The 16,437-nt window shown below is 44.5% G+C and overlaps 1 protein-coding gene across 2 annotated transcripts in view; it reads left to right on the top strand.

Annotated features, from left to right (window-relative positions):
* The window catches only part of SPTBN1 (spectrin beta, non-erythrocytic 1), a 174,499-nt gene that overhangs the window by 36,412 nt on the left and 121,650 nt on the right, over positions 1–16,437 (top strand). Inside the window, exons 2-3 of one of the 2 annotated variants that reach the window (XM_066595715.1) lie at positions 6,534–6,718; positions 9,908–9,929. In XM_066595715.1, the coding sequence (XP_066451812.1) occupies positions 6,577–6,718; positions 9,908–9,929 (164 nt within the window). In that variant the 5' untranslated portion in view covers positions 6,534–6,576. The remainder of the gene's footprint in view (positions 1–6,533; positions 6,719–9,907; positions 9,930–16,437) is intronic. The other variant, XM_066595713.1, reaches the window with a different exon arrangement.

Here is a 16,437-nt window from a genome sequence, read left to right as displayed (position 1 = left end):
ACATGGTTTCATAAGCTACTGAGTTAGCCATGTCCCCTTTCTCTTCATAGACAGGATTTCCTGTAACTTGGAATGCAACAACCTATCAGGAGAAAGTGGGCGTGGTTAACCTGGCTCCTGAATCGGCATGACCTCTTTTGGCCAAATGACTCTTTTCTGTTCATTTTCATATAGCAAGGGATGCCTTTGGAGCCTAATTGCAGAGGTACATGCACTGGCGTATCCATAGGCGTCGCAGGGGTTGCAATTGTAACCCAGTCATTAAGCCACGGGAGCCCATAGTCCCCCCTCGCCATGCTAAGACCGCTTGACTGCACTGTTTAACGCTATGTTTAAACCCTCCACGCAGCGCATCAGATGTGAGCATTACGCAGATTCTCCTGCACGGTGATTGATATTCCGTCTCCAGCATGCCCAATCCTTCTTTTTCCTGACATCATTTCTCTTTAGGCCCCACCTTACACATAGGATTGACAGTTGCTCATACTGAAGTTGGTGGGTTAAGAGGACTTTTTTCCTAATCGTGTATGGGGGCCTTAACCACATAATTCCAGCTATCCTTGCTAGACAACTTGATGATCAGTGGTGGCCTCACTGCTGAGTCCTCCCATGATCCCTAGGGCAAAGAAACAGCATCAGGACAGCGCCTCAGGATATAGAAATCCAAAACGGTGAGTAATAAGGTGGAAAAAGTAAACTTACCTGATGTGAACAGCTAGACCCAGCTGTTCCACCCGTAATCCCTACAAGCATGTTGTAATTAGCCTCTTACGTCTGCTCGGGCATCTAGAAGACAGGTTAGAGAACTGCAGAGGGGCCCAAAACTCCGATTGGACCCAGGCTTGAGAAAGTGGTCTCCTGTACACTGAAACGCGTTGCCCACTTCCTTTATACCTTGTGTTTGTACTCAATAAACCTATACTTGGATTTGGTTCTCCCATTCTGATCCTCTAGAGGACGTCATAAGGAGGGGGTATATGTTTTCAATATGCCCACCTCCTTTCAAATCAAGTGTAACTATATCTCTGTAAACTATTCTTCTTATGAGCACAGAAGGCTTTTTTTTTCATTTATACACATTCTTCCCCAAAGCAAAGACACCACTGAACCGTTAAATTTTCGCTCCCAATTATAGCTGCAACATGGCCCCATTTATGGGAATCCAACATCTTTAACAGCTTCCTTTTATGCATTGAGGCAAGAATCATTCTCTAGACTTCTCACAAAGCCTTTTCCAACTGTTTGACCGAAGACTATAGAAATGGGAGTCTTCACTCCAGAACATGTTTCAACTATTCTAGAGTCCATTTTCATTGCACCATACACCTGTCAGGAAACGCTAGACCTTTCCTAGAGTTGGCGCCGGCGTGTTACCACAAAGGAGATTTTCTTTTGCCAGACTTCTTATGGCCCATAAATGTTTGAGAGCCTGGGGGCATTAGGGGATTCTCTATTAAGCCAGCCCTGACCCAAACCAGAAGCTGCTCATGTTGTGGTGACAGTAGGGTTTCTTAAGGTTGTAGGCTTTTCTGAAGGGGTAGATTTTCTGGTTCTTTTTGAAAAACATGAGTCATATGAAGGAATTGAGGAGATGGACATTGGCTTACTGACTCCACAGCTCTGATGGTATGCACAAATGCTACGGAAATGCAGACTTTGCAGGCAATCTCTGCCATGACATTCGGCCTCCTTTGAACCGTCGCACCCACGAACACACTTTCTTCACGTCCAGGACACCTTCACCTCATGTTTCACTCAACTAACGATGAATGTCATTCCACACAAGTGAGAAAACGGGTGATTACACGCTATTCTTGGAACGTAAATGTTGCAATTTTAGGAATTAAAAATTCTTCTGACTGCCGCCGCTTTCATGTGGGTTCTGTGTACCGGACAATGCTGCCATCCTCGAAGAATGTCCTCTACTTCTAATATGTGTCCTGCATATTTATATGCTCCTATTCCCGAAATAAAAATTTAAGACCTTAGAACTTGAATGCACCTCGTATGTTACTCATCAGCTTTCTTTGTGAAGCACGATCTCATAGAATTACAGTATTTACAGTTGAACGCTAGTGAATTGACTTTTTGGAAAGGTGACCTACTATGAGTGTGTTGACTTGGAAGTTGTTGAGCGCTTGGATAATGGTTGCCTATTGAGTTGCCTTTTTACATGTCGCACTTCACTTCCAATACCCATTAGATATAAAGTATTTTGTATTTTTGCTACTTTCATCAGCCAAGGAATAAATCAATTTTAAAGCAAGCTCACGCCCTATTCTCCGGGGTTTGGTCTCTTGGACCATCTGTTACTGTAGCACGGATCAATAACGACTTCTTTCATCCTGGGTGGAGTAGATGATAATGGATGCGGTCCAGCATTTTGCATAATCCGTTGAAAACTAGTGGAAATGTAGCTGAAATATTCAATTTTTTTTCCAGACGTAGCATGTAAGTGTTTCCATCGATGTTTTCAGCTGCGGCACATAATAGATGATGATCTCCTCTGCGCTATTGACGTGTGTAAGAAAAGTCTTCTGGGAAGCTGGACATCCGGACTTGGACCTAATGCTAGGGTTACACGGCAGCTTTAAATCATATGTGATGCTCAGATGTATGCAACATGTATTAGGTAGAGAAGCCTCGGACAATATTACTCTCCACACCCTCCGTTCCTGGAACAAACATTATTCCTGGACTGGAGGGTTGCTTTAAAGGAGTGGTCTACCACCCCGGTCCATGTGCCTTAATAGGGTCTATAGACCTCATAGAGGGAGGGTTCGCTGCTTGCCGTGGAGAACCACTATGTGAAATCGGCCCCGGAAGACCGCCACCGTCCATTCATCAAATAGTTGGGTAATTGCTGTAGAGTAGATGTATGACCAACCATGGCTTCGCTTGGTGTCAATGGGAAATTGCAAAAGTTTAGAGTTATGGTATTTTAGGTTGTTCCTCAACAGCATACAAGTGTACTAAAAACTATGTTCTGCTGAAAGGTTCAATTTAATTGTTGGTTTTCGGCAAAGTGTAGCATCCGCTTCTTCCTGGTATCAGTGACTTATTATATAAATCTTCGCCAAGCGGCAGGGGAGTAGCTGATGTCTGTCCATTATATTGTGAAGGGTGCGGAGAGATAACTGGTTTCGAGGAAGAGCACGTTCAGGGTTTTTCTCCGATTTTGTAAAGCACACACGAATCACCGTGGGAATAATGAAACCGGGGAAGTCAACTCTTAACATTGGCAATAATGGACATCCTGTGCACTACATTGTGCCCACTTGTGTTTAATCCAACGTAGATCTGTAGAAGAGGATTACTACGCGGAGGATGGCGGTCTGTGACAAGGCCGTAAATACGCACTTAAATTTCCCAAGATATTCTCAAGTTGTGTGACATTCGTGAAAAGCCATTTGCTTCGACTCACAAAGATGTGACAATGCGCGAGTCGTAAATCTCCTGATTCCTGCGGCTGTAAATAAAAGTTGTTACAATTGCTGCTTTCTTGTGAGTGGCTTGGCACAGAGTCTAATGTGTTTTCCCAGAAGCCTTTAGGGTTCTGTTGGCACCAGCATAATAATTTGGAGAGGCGGTTTTGTATTTGCAGGCTCTTATATACTTCGCTTTAACAAAATGCACAGCGAATGAACAAAAGAGCAACCTAAATCAAATCAATATTTGGTGTGACCGCCCTTTGCCTTCAAAATAACATCAATTCTTGTAGGTATACTTGCATAAAGTCAGGGGTTTTGTAGAATTCTAGTCAGGGCTATGATTTAAAGGGGTGTTGACATGAATTAAAAAAATTTTTTTCCTGCAGTTTGGTCCATGTAAAATTTAAAAAAAAAATATGGTACTCTCCGCTCCTCGAACTCCCGAAGCAAAGTGGAATAATTCACATTGCCGCGCCTTCCAGGTAGGCTGCTGGGCGGAAGCATGTGACCGCCTGGGCCAATCAGAGGTAACAACGTCACCGTTGGCCCTCCTGACATCAGCACTCATATTCTGGGCAGCATTATGCCAGTTTGGGGACGTGACACTGTGTCCTTAAATTCTTTCTTAGCGGTCACATGCTTCTGGCAGCCGCCTACCCAAAAGCCAGTGTTGGGCAGTTGAGCCGCTTGCCTCCATTTCTAGGGTCTGATAGAGGAGAGTATGTAGAGATGAGCGAGCATACTAGCTAAGGGCAATTGCTCGAGCGAGCATTGCCCTTAGCGAGTACCTGCCCCCTCGAGAGACAAGGTTCTGGTGCCGGTACGGGGAAGCTGTGAGTTGCAGCAGTCAGCCGGGGAGAGTGCGGGGGAGAGAGAGATCTCCCCTCCGTTCCTCCCCGCTCTCCCCCGCAGCTCCCTGCCCGCCGCCGGCACCCAAACCTTGTCTCTCGAGCAGGCAGGTGCTCGCTAAGGGCAATGCTCGCTCGAGCAATTGCCCTTAGCGAGTATGCTCGCTCATCACTGAAAGTATGTGTTTTTTTTTGTTTTGTTTTTTTTCTTTTAATTGGGTCCAGTTGCTGGAAACGTCTTTATACTTGTGATAAAGACCCTTAACCAATTATATCAGATGAGTTATATTGATCACTAGAGATGAGCAAGCGTACTCGCTAAGGCAAACTACTCGATCGAGTAGTGCCCTTTTCAAGTACCTACTCGCTCGTCTCTAAAGATTCGGCTGCCGGCGCGGGTGAGTGGTGAGTTGCGGGAGTAAGCGGGGGGGAAGAGAGAGAGAGATCTCCCCTCCGATCCTTCCCGCTCTCCCCCGCCGGCAGCCGAATCTTTAGAGACAAGCGGGCAGGTACTCGAATAAGGCACTACTCAATCGAGTAGTTTGCCTTAGCGAGTATGCTCGCTCATCTCTAATCACCTTTTTCGTATGTGAAGGTCATCACAAAAGCTCCAAGCCTAACTATGAAAGAAATATTTTTGATTTTTACTTTCCATTTATTTTTCAACATGGTCCTCTGACATCTCAACACAGTTGGCCCACCGTTGTTCCAAGTCTGCACTGTGGAGGTATTATTCTATCTCCCTTGTTAGCTTCTTTGAAGAATCACTAAGAAATGGGCAATGTTGAAGACCGTAGGCGCAGTGGATGGCCAAGAAAATTTAGTGCAGCAGATGAAAGGCACATCATACTTGCTTCCCTTCAAAATCTGAAGCCAATGTCATTAAGAACTATGTTCAGCTTCAAGAGAAACAAGCAGTCCTGATATGGAGTTTGTATGTTCTCCCCGAGTGTGCCTGGGTTTCCTCCGGGTACTCTCTCTCTCTCCCACGCTCCAAAAAAATACAGATAGGGGATTATAGATTGTGAACCCCAATGGAGACAGAAAATATGAAGTGGTGTAAAGTGCTCCATATGCATGCTCTATATAAATAAATGGTGATGATATGGCCCCACAGAGCCCTGATCCCATCATCATCCAGTCTGTCTGGGATTACATGGAGTCGAGAGGATTTGAGCAAACTACAAACGCAGGTCATCTGTGCTTGGTTCTCCCAAGAATTCTGGAACAGCCTCCATGCTGAGTTCCTTCAAAAACTGTGTGCAAGTGTACCTAGAAGAACTGATGCTGTTTTAAAGGCAAAGGGCGGTCACACCAAATACTGATTTTGATTTCTTTTTTGTTCGTTAACATTTTCTTGAGATGTCTTATACTTGGGTGGCAAGCTCTATCCAGGTCCCTCCCGCTGTTCTCCAGGGCTCTGACACGCTTCTTGCAGTCCTCTGCCTCCCACAGAAGATCACTTCCTGGTTATGGGATTCATAAATCCCGCCTCAAGGAAGCGATGGCTCTGATTGGCTGAGCAGCGCTCGAGAACCAATCAGTGCAGCACTTGATGAACCAATGCCATGGCTGTGATAGGTTCATCGAGCGCTGCATTAATTGGCAGAGCAACGGTCAAAAAAGCCATCGCGTTGTGAAGGCGGGATTTATTTATTGCCTGAGCCGTGGCATTACCGAGCCAGTGTTTTGTTGTTTTTTTTTGGGGGGGGGGGTAGGTCTTAAATTTCGAACCTCCTCGAAAACCCTGAAAAATTATGGTAGGGCTTATTTTCAGGGAAGGTCTTATTTTTGGGGAAACTGGATACCTACAACCATCCTGTTTTTTTGTGGCATCGGACCAGTTAGCTCGTGGGCGTTTCTTGTCATACTGGGGGCAGGTCTTACTTGGTTTTGGCAGCATGAACCCGGTGACAGATTCCCTTTTAGTAGGTGTCCACCAGAAACTGGTGAGGGTTGTCATTTGGTTGTGGGCATAGGGAAAATTTGTCTTTGGTAATGGTAAAAACGTCCCTTTTTGAAAAATAACTTGATACCATTTGTGGCTAAATTAAACAACTGCTAGGAAAATTACATTTGAATGTCTTTGACGTTCTTGGGTGATTATAGACTCAGCGCACGCTTACATAATTGTCTGTTTGTCATTGTTGGGTGTCCTCTGCTACTTGCATGTAGTGGAACTGAAGCGTTTTGCATGTTAAGGATTGTTCCCGAGGGTCGCCTCCAGTAACGGTCATTTCTGCTTGCTTTTCAGATCTGTGTGAGTTGTAGCTGATGATCGGTTAGGGAGGTCCAGAATGACGGCTGTCGCAACAGACTTTGACAACATTGAGATACAACAGCAGTACAGCGATGTCAACAATCGCTGGGACGACGAATGGGACAATGAGAACAGCTCTGCCAGACTCTTTGAGCGATCCCGCATCAAGGCCTTAGCAGGTAGGTCCACAACACTTACTGATGATACAACTTTTGTATGTCCAGGTTACACTTATTATAATGTCAACTGTTTTTCTTTGATGGTAGATACTCATAAAAATATGTGAAAAAAACTTCTGGGGTCCCATAGAAAATCCATCAGATTTTTTAAATTTTTTTTTTTTAAATTCATATGTTTTCACTATTGCGTTTTTTCTTTTTTTTTTTTTTTCTTTGCTGCAGTATTAAAAGGAAGGAAATGCACACAGAGCAAGAGCCTACGTCATGCGTTTTGCTGTCTTATGATCTAAGGAGGAGCTGTATATTTAATGCTATCTTTTTGAGATCAAGAAAACCTTTCCTTAAGGCCGGCTGCATACGGATGGATTTGCTTTGCGGAATCCAGATGGGGCATCCGCCTACGGATTTCGCAGCAAATACCACCAATAGCATGCTATGGAAAAGCGGTTTTTCCTGCCCATGAGCAGAAATCAATTGCAATTTTCCGCTTGCGGACGAAAAATCGCAGTATACTGTATTTTGAGGCGTATTCCGTGCAGGCGGCTTCCATTGAAGTCAATAGAGGCCGTCCCACCCACCGCCCTTCCGCAAAGACCATTGCGGAAAGGTTATGGGATCTGCATCATCGCCTAGTGATGGCATGGCATTATCTGTACTGCGCATGGGCATCAGCGCGATGACCGGCACATCCGCAACACAGATAAGAAGAATCCGGACAGGTACGCAGGGAACACTGAGTGGGCACAGGCTCACATACCATTTCGGGATCCCGCATGCTGAATCCAACCCGTCCGTGTGTAGGCGACCTAAGACCATATTCACACAGCTGAGGGCTAGTTGGGCCCAAATTTCTCAGGTACAACTCTCATCGAACAGCATACGGACGCCCCATCTGTGTGCTCTACGATGTGTGGGACAGCGCTCGTTAAAGGACCTGCTCTTGCGTAAAACTTGCATGAAAATAGGACATGCAATAGCTGCAATTTTGCAAACTCGGACCACTGGTCTGAGTGAAAAATCGCTCCTGTGAAAGAACCCGTTCAAATGAATGTTTTAGGATTGTTTCTGGTTTTTTTTTTTCTTCTCTCGGACATGGACAAAAGTTGCGCGGGAATATAGGCGTATGAATACAGCCTTAACAGGATTTCCCACTAACTGGTTATTGGGGGTCTGACCACTGCCAACTTTTATAAGAACGGAGGTCCCAGAGTTCTCCTAGTGATTGAAGTTGCAGTGCGCATATGTGATCACCGATGTGTTCATGGTCTAGGTAGATGTTCATGGCAAACCAGAGAGCTGGGCTATGCCATAGGAGTGAATGGAGCTATGGACATGCCTGTACACTATTGCTCCATTCATTTGGGGTACTCTATGACCCCTGTTCTCTTTACCTCTGGGGCTCTCAGTTGTCAGACCCCAAGCGATCATACTTTTATCACCTATCCTGTGGAAAAGGGATAAATGTATTTAGTAGAAAACCTCTTTAAAGTTCCCATTTAGGCATGATCTCATATAGTGGTAGTGGGGTGCATCCTTGATACTAAATACACGGCCCCTGCATGAAGCAATGTGCACAATCACAAACTCTATCACCAACACACAAGACCACATTGATGAAAACGGTGGTAATATCGGGTCGGGGGGTCGGCGTCTCCGAGCTTCATTCGCTTTTGGAATGTTCCTCGGTATAATCTATTCTAGTCTATCTGATGACCGTGCAACCACAGAAACCAGATTATGGAGGCATCACAGTGCCCAATGTAAGAGCTGTAGACCTCGGCCTTATAGCCCGTAGTATTAGAACTTCCCCAGTGTTTGACCGTATTCCGGCTGGTGTTTCGCCATCCTCTCTTCCGTGCTTGTAAGTAAATAAACAGGGAGAAAAAACTGGAACGCTCGTGTTTTTCTATGTTCCAAAATAAGCACAATTTACAATTCACTCGGTCTTTTTGCTTTTGCAGATATACAGCCAAATAGCTCTAACCACAAGTTCACATGATTGAAACCCATGTTACACAAAGTTGTTTGTCAAGGTCAGGGCAGTCATCTGTAGTTAACTCTCTAAGTGCCTGATGGTAACTTTCCTCCAGATTCTGCAGCATTAACCCTCCATAGTATGCCATGGAAAAATGATTCCCCGTGCGCACGAGTGGAAAACAATTGCAGTTTCCGCTCACGAATGAAAAATCGCAGCATGCTCCATTTTACTGTGGTTCCCGCACAGACTGTTCCATTGAAGTCAAGCCATCAGACTCGTGGCCCGTCCGCAGTTGACACTACGGACAGGCCACGAATTACGCAGGAAAAGCAGGAGTTTAAAAACCAAAAATCTGCACTGCGTATGTCCAATGAGGAAATATGCGAACCATCCGCAGTACAGGAAGAAAATACAGGTACGCAGGGATGCCGGCTAGGCTCAGGGTCGGATTCCGCTTCGGGCTCCTGCATGTGGAATCCAATCCCCCTGTGTGCATACGGCCTAAAGAGTAGCCGCACCTAAATTTATTATTTTTTTTCTTCTCAAAAATGTATAGAATAGGTACTAATTCAGCTATGCAGCTAAGTGAAGATGGTGATGAGGAAGGAGTCTTTAGCTAACTACATAGCTGAAGTGGGAACTACAGTTACTCTCCTGACATCCTTTTTGTATGGATTGCTTTTTTGTCGCTGTCTGCGACCCCTGACTATCAGCTAAGTCTGTCATGTACAGATGGAGCTGCCTGTTCAACTGCAAAGTTAATCTAGTTCTACAGGCCACCCATTCAGATGATTGGAGCCCATTTATTTCATGGACAGTCTTTGCTTATTAGCCATGGCAAATAGCTAAATGGTTGCAACTACAGTATTGTCTGGCCATTGTCCATTACAGGGCGGCTTAGTGGCTTCCTGTGTGCTACTCCTTGCCTTACGTTAAATCCTACTTTAACCCCTAAATAGATAATGTATAAGGTGTATTGTGGCCTCTGCCTGGTCAGTCCAGAGTGGTGATGGGCCACAAAGCTATGCCTTCAGCAGCCAGTCTCTGACATTGGGATGTGCAGAATAAATACTTTCCCCAAAAGATAGCCGCATCCGTTGTTCCCGATGTGGAGGCATGGATAGCTCGCCATAAAATTCAATATCCCCGATGCATATTTGATAAGTGGGAATTTTTGCTCCCACTAGCAAACCACATATAAAATTATTAAGAACTAGATGTTGATAACAGACTGTTACAGGGAGGCTCAAGGCAAACAAGAAAGGCACACGCTGTCTATTACTCATTTGTGAAGAAGAATGGGATTATGTCATACTCCCGGCCTCACGCCCTGAGGCACAAGCTGTAAATAATTCTCCAGATGTCATACTAACTTGCTGCATTTCTGACCTTGAAGCAGAATGTCTCGGTGCTGTGGGATATATTGCACTTATGAGAATGACACATCAGCCCACCTTTCCCGTGTCCAGCGCTCGTCATGCTGTAGATTGTTAGCTTTACATACTGTATTACCGCCATCTCCTACTGCGGTATGTAGCCTTTTAGTAAACTCAAGAGAAGCCAAAGGGTGATACATTAAACAAATGTGCCCCAATCCCCCTCCTCCTTCCCTCTTAAATACCGGAGCATGTAAAACAATAAGTTTTGGTCAGGGGGAATGACTTGTGCTTCTTTCTGTCTGGCAGAGACTTGATCGCCCACTGTGCTCTTTGCAATGTAGATTGGCAGACAAATCCCCAACTCTTCAGCTGAGTTCTAGACAACAATGTAGGAGTTATGGGAGATGCAGAAAGTTGAAAAAAACAGAGGCTCAAGACTGTGTCGGGCGTTGGCAGGAAATCTTGACCCCCTTTTTAAGTAGAGCGGGTACAGAACATAGTTGCACTTAAATTCCTTTGAATCTTGAAGGAGGCCATGACTTATTGAGGGTCTTCATGTGACTCCGTTATGATGAAACCAAAGTTCTCAGATCTACAGTAGCTTCTGTGTCTGAAGGATCTACATAACGTTCATAGCATGTCTGCATGACCATCCAGATTATCTTTTAAGGCCGCGAGGGATGGAGAAAAAATGTATAAGCTGGTATGGAGGTGCTACCAACCAGTTATATGGTCCACTAAGTGGGCATGAAAAGGTTCAGATGTAACGAGCAGCAAAAACTGGTGAATTCACGCGATCTTTCAAAGAAGACGTGCAGTTGAGAAGGATTGATATCCAACTTTTATTTAAAACCACCAGCAGTAAAACGCGTTTTGGGACGTAAAACCCCTTCATCAGTTTAGCTTGAAGGTAGTAGTAATCAAAATTGGTGTAAAGCTGTACCTGCAGGGGTTAACGGCAAATGCACTACATGGAGAATCTGTGTGCTGGCCAGCCGTGATTACTTCTCTACACGGCTGGAAGGCACACACCTACTCCATGTAGTGCAGTCGCTGTTAACCCCTGCAGGTACAGCTTTACACCCATTTTGATTACTACTGTACCAACCCCACCTAACTGAAGAAGGGTTTTTATGCCCCAAAATGCTTGTTACTCCTTCTCGTCTTCATGTCATCTTTGGAAGGTTGTGCTATGTTACCAATTTTGCTGCTCACTGCAGCAATTGACACCATCCATATATGGCCTGAGTGCTAATCTGCTTCTTGGGGAGATTATCTCTGTATACATAGAAACCTACAGGAAAAAAATACCTGTGTATCCCTCCATATGAAATCTAATGCAAATAAAAGTATAGTTGAGGGATCCTCCACCTTTTGAATCCCCATTAGATCCCCCCAAGAAAATAGAGCTGTAAATACAGGAGACAGTATGAGCGCTTTAAAATGCAAGCTTTCCTCTTTGGTAGTTAGGAGGGGTAACATCACTCCTTAGGGAGAGCACTGAGAAGGTGAGTGAGGAGACTTATAAGGCCATGCATGCTCCTCTGGGTAATATGCAAATTAGGGAGATGAAACAATACCTCTGCAGCGCCACCTATAGGAGGGCAGCATTCCTTCAGATTAATGCTTGACCCTTTAAACAAATTTGTAAAGCAATGCTTAGGAATTGAAAGCAAGCCAGAATTCATACACGGACAGCTGTCTCTGGTAGTTTACACTGGCATCATATAAAGCAGTCAGTAGCTGATGAGTTATAGTCACATGATCTGGAGAATGACAGGCTGCTGACGACTAATATATACTAAGTATGCTGTCACACATACCTGATTTGATGCAGATTTTGCCCTTTCAATTGAATTCAAATTTAAGGAGAAAAATCTGCTGCAAATTTGCACCAAACTCTTGCCAACAAATTAACCGTACGTCGACGGACCCTAATAGAAGAAATGGAACTGTCAATCTTCATTGTGCTGTGATTTAGGTATGCATTAAAGCTAATTGTATCTGACGTACTGCATAACATCTTCATAAAGCATTGCAACCCCTACTGCCATAAGTATGGGTAAGGCAGAAGTGGTGTCCCCTACAGTAGTAGTATTCTGTTTAGAGGTGTGGAGGCAAACAATGGCAGCAGCAGCCTGGGACTGATCACTGGCCATGCATTGAATCCCTCAACTAGGGTGTGCCTGGGAAGACCATATGGCACATGCTACTATGCCAACTGGCGTAGCTTGCAGTTGGTACGCCAGTCTCTGTAAATATCCCCGACAGACGTGCATTTTCGCTATGTCAGCCCGTTGTCTGAAATGTTGCCAGATGTTTTTGTAGCCATTATGCAGCTATATAGGAAGTTGCGTCTGAGTTCTCATGTGCCTACTGCTTATAAAGGCTCTAGCTGCTTGGATTATATTTAATTGCGGGTGTGTGGGTGTATTGCTGTTCAATCTGATCTTCATCATTATTGCTGCATGTCGTCATTCATGTTCTGTCTCCATTAGCAGCTGTCACTTGGGGGGACCGAGGCGCTGAATCACTTCTTCTCTGAGGACTTCTCTTCCTTGTATGAGACACTGACCATTCTCCAGTTCTGGCATTTACAGTAATCGTTTCGGATTGCTTACTAGTTGTGATTTTGACCATTGAAATTCTAGTAGTTACAATTCTCAACTGGTTTTCCAGGTGTTGTAAGGTATACTATTGTACATACAAGCTCATTGCTTTGGACCCTTGATATATTTAACGGAAGCAGGTATTTCTCAGGATAGACTATATTCTACAGCACTTGGACCAATCTAACAAGTATAACGTATCTAGCGGCCCAGCAGTAAGAAGTTTCACAGATGGTGGCAGAATACAAAAAGTTAGGTAGGTACATGCAACAAACTTCTGGGAGATGGATAGCACTGCCAAGGTGCTGTACTATTAGAAGGCAGCTCTCCTACATGTCACTGTCTAACCTTATAACTGGCCTTGGAATAGGACTGGGAATAGAAGCCAAAACCATAGTCTTCTCCAAAAGCAAAAGATAACCATGTACAGGACAGACTGTTTTGAAATTTTGCCCTTCATCAATGTCTGTTTCTGGCTTAGAGAGAGGCCTATGATGTGGTTTGGGAGGGCTATAGTTTCTCCTTGTGCAGACCACCTAGTAGACATGATGAGTTTTTTCTAAGGCTATGCAGTGACCTCCTCACACCTCCTAGGTGGGCTTCAGAAGAAGGAACTATACACCTCATGAGCCACATCATAGGCCTCTCACTAAGCCAGCCACCAGCCTACTGTACACTGACGAGGGGCAAAACCACCAAAACAACTGTCTATATGGTCCAGAAAAGACCTTTTTCCCAGTCATATTACAAGTCCTGTTTAAAGGTCGGACATCGGCTTGTAGGAAAGCTGCTTTCTAACAGGTGGCGCTGCTGAGGTATTATAACATCTCTAATTTGCATACCAAATTTCCCAGAGAAGCATTGCATGGCCTTTTTAAGTTTCCTCATGCCTACTGGGCGCTCTCCACAAGGCGAAACTGTACCCTACCGGCCCACTATTTTGTGTACACAATTTTTGCTTAACCCAGAGTATTTCCTATAAGTGACCCTTTTTCTGTGTGCTTACGCTTTGTATGTTGCACACGCTCACTCCACTGAACAGACCTCTACTAATGCGTTCCATTCAACTTTTTTACAATGAAATGAAAACAGGTTTCAGCCTTTAATTGTCCGATGAAGGGAAATAGCTTTCATGTTTGTTGCTGTCCTTGCGGTGGAGTTTGAGGTTCTTTGCAAATGTGTTCTGGATGCTGTTGTACTTGATATCTGCAAGATTATACACATTCACCAGTCTACCTTTAAGGGATATGAGATAATTATCTGGAGGGAGTCCTGTTTCTTACCCCCCCCCCCCCCCCCCACGAATGAATAAAGTGGTTGTCATACATGTGCACTACTGCTCCATTCATTTCTATGGGACTGTCGGAGGTAGCCAAATACAAGCACTCAACTAACTTCGGTCGGCCCATAGGCATTCTGTAGGAATTAATGAAGCAGTAGCATGCATGTATGACCATCTCTTCATTCATTTGGGGGGCACTTGGGACCCCTGCTCACATGGTCACTCGGGGGGTTCAGTGGTTGCACCCCCACTGATCGGATACTGAATATCCCCTTTTTGACTCTCTGCTCCATAGACTTCTAGCTACTGTCTCAGGAAGGAGTTAGTATCCAATCATCAAAAGTCTTGGATTACAACTATGGGAGTATTGCAGTGAAGCATAAACACAAAAATAAAGTTTGAAACCAGATTTTTAAAAAATTAAAAAAATTTTGCATGTCAATATGAAGAATAAGGGCAGGTGTCATTACATTTCCTGTCATACTTGGCAGCAAAGCAAATATAACAAAAATTTTGAGGCGCATATGTTGTACAGATTATCAGTTGTCCCAGCGCACATCCCGTTCACGTATTGTTATCAAGAGAAAAGAAAGACAAATGTCTCCTTATCTCTGCGACTGAGCTCTCCAGGGCAGAATCCGGTATTTTTGTTGCATTCCCTTAGGTAGAGGAAATCTGAGTGGGTGGCTTCTGAAGTCTTGTTTCACTTGTTCTTGCGTTGGAGGGGTCGGTTTCCGCATTGTAGCCCATCTTATTATTGAAGTGCTTCCTTCAGTCGTCATTCCCATGGTTGTCAGAAGCCTCCAGAGATAAACAGGATGTCTTCCCGGCCGCTCCCTCATGGCATTCCGAGCTTATTGATGGTCATTGTCTTCAAGAAAGGCTCATCATATTCCAAGAGTGTCTACAATCCAAGTAGATTTTCTCTATTTTCAGCTCCTTTGACGTCGTAGCCTTTGTTTTATTGGTTAGGAACGGGAATAACTTTATTCGAAAAGTTTAAAATTAACCTGAAGTGTAAATTTACTTTTAGAAGGCGTGCGTGAGCGATTGTTCGCCCAACGGTTGGATGAGTAAAAGGGCTGACGAGCAACTGACCAATGAGCGAACTCTCTTGGTGTGGAGTTCACCCCCTCATTTAAGGATGTGGAGTCCCCATTAAAATTACACAAGATAAATTGGCCTTCTGCTTATTTAAACTCCACACCGCGTATCTCTGTTCTGCTGCGGATTTCAGGAAAAAGTTTTACACGCGGATACAATTTTTTAAAATCTCGGCCCCATAGCTTGTACTGCAAGGGTATGCTCACACATTTTTGTTTTCTTTTAACCGGAATTTCACCTCTAAAAACCATGGCAAAATTCGCACATTTTTGCCACGGTTTTTAGGCTTTTTACACAGATTTAGCTCTGTCAATGGGCGTTTTCGCATCAGAAATCCGCACACAGATTTTTCTCATTGACTGGGCTAAATCTTTGCTTAGATTCACAGCAAAAGAGATCATTGACTGCTCAGGCTTCTACCATGCCCGCAAAGACTTTTTTTTCTCTTTTGAGAGGGGCACATCATTGGTATGAAAGAAGCAGGATGGGCGTTTTCACGAGCTGCCCGTCATCTGGGTTGTTCTGACCAAGTTGGGAGGTGTTAGAGCAGTGGTAACGTGAGGGCACGCACACATGGTGAACAGGTTCTGGACGGTCCAGACAGACCACCAGTAGAGAGGATCGTTTGAGCACAAGCACATCCAATAGTTTTGTTGCCCACCATCTGGACATAGGTGGCACTTTTATTGCAAAACCCCTGCAGACCATTTACAGCCGCTTTGCAGATGGAAGTTCTTTGTCACATTGCCCATTACGTGTCCTGCCGTTATGTTTGAATTGGTATCGTGAACGAGGACCTAGACTGCCATGGACTGGAACCGTATCGTCTTTAGCGACGGATCCAGGTTCTGTTTGGGAGCCAATTATGGTTGTGTTGGAGAATGGAGTTTCATTTGATTCAAACAACCCCTTCTTGGTGCATTATTATTTTTTCTTCCCCCCCCCCCCCCCCCCCCAAAGTGTACATACCACAGCGGCTCCTCTATCTCTGCAGTGTTTTTTCGGATAATAGGTGCTTGGATGTCAGTTTGTGACCCCTATCTATTAAACATTGATGACTTGCGCCATCAGTGCCCATAGTCCCAGAAACCCTGTAAGTGCATCCAGACCAGCTCATTGATATTTTACATGCAGGTACATTAGACACACAAATGAGAACACGACGGGAAGGAAGCCATTAGTTCGAATCCATATATAGAAGGAAGATTATGGTAATATATGGATCTCTTACAGGGTCATGATGACTGTGCTTAGACACAATTCGCTCAGGTTTTAGTAAGGTCTCCAATTGGTCGCAGAGCAGCAAATATTTTGCTCACCTATTTTTGTGCCTATTATCATCTTGGGTGGAACAATGGATTCAGACA

The sequence above is a fragment of the Eleutherodactylus coqui genome, chromosome 3 (genome assembly GCF_035609145.1).
Source record: "Eleutherodactylus coqui strain aEleCoq1 chromosome 3, aEleCoq1.hap1, whole genome shotgun sequence".
NCBI lineage: Eukaryota > Metazoa > Chordata > Amphibia > Anura > Eleutherodactylidae > Eleutherodactylus > Eleutherodactylus coqui.
Note: the sequence above shows the minus strand (reverse complement) of the source record. Positions and strands in the feature narration are given on the sequence as shown.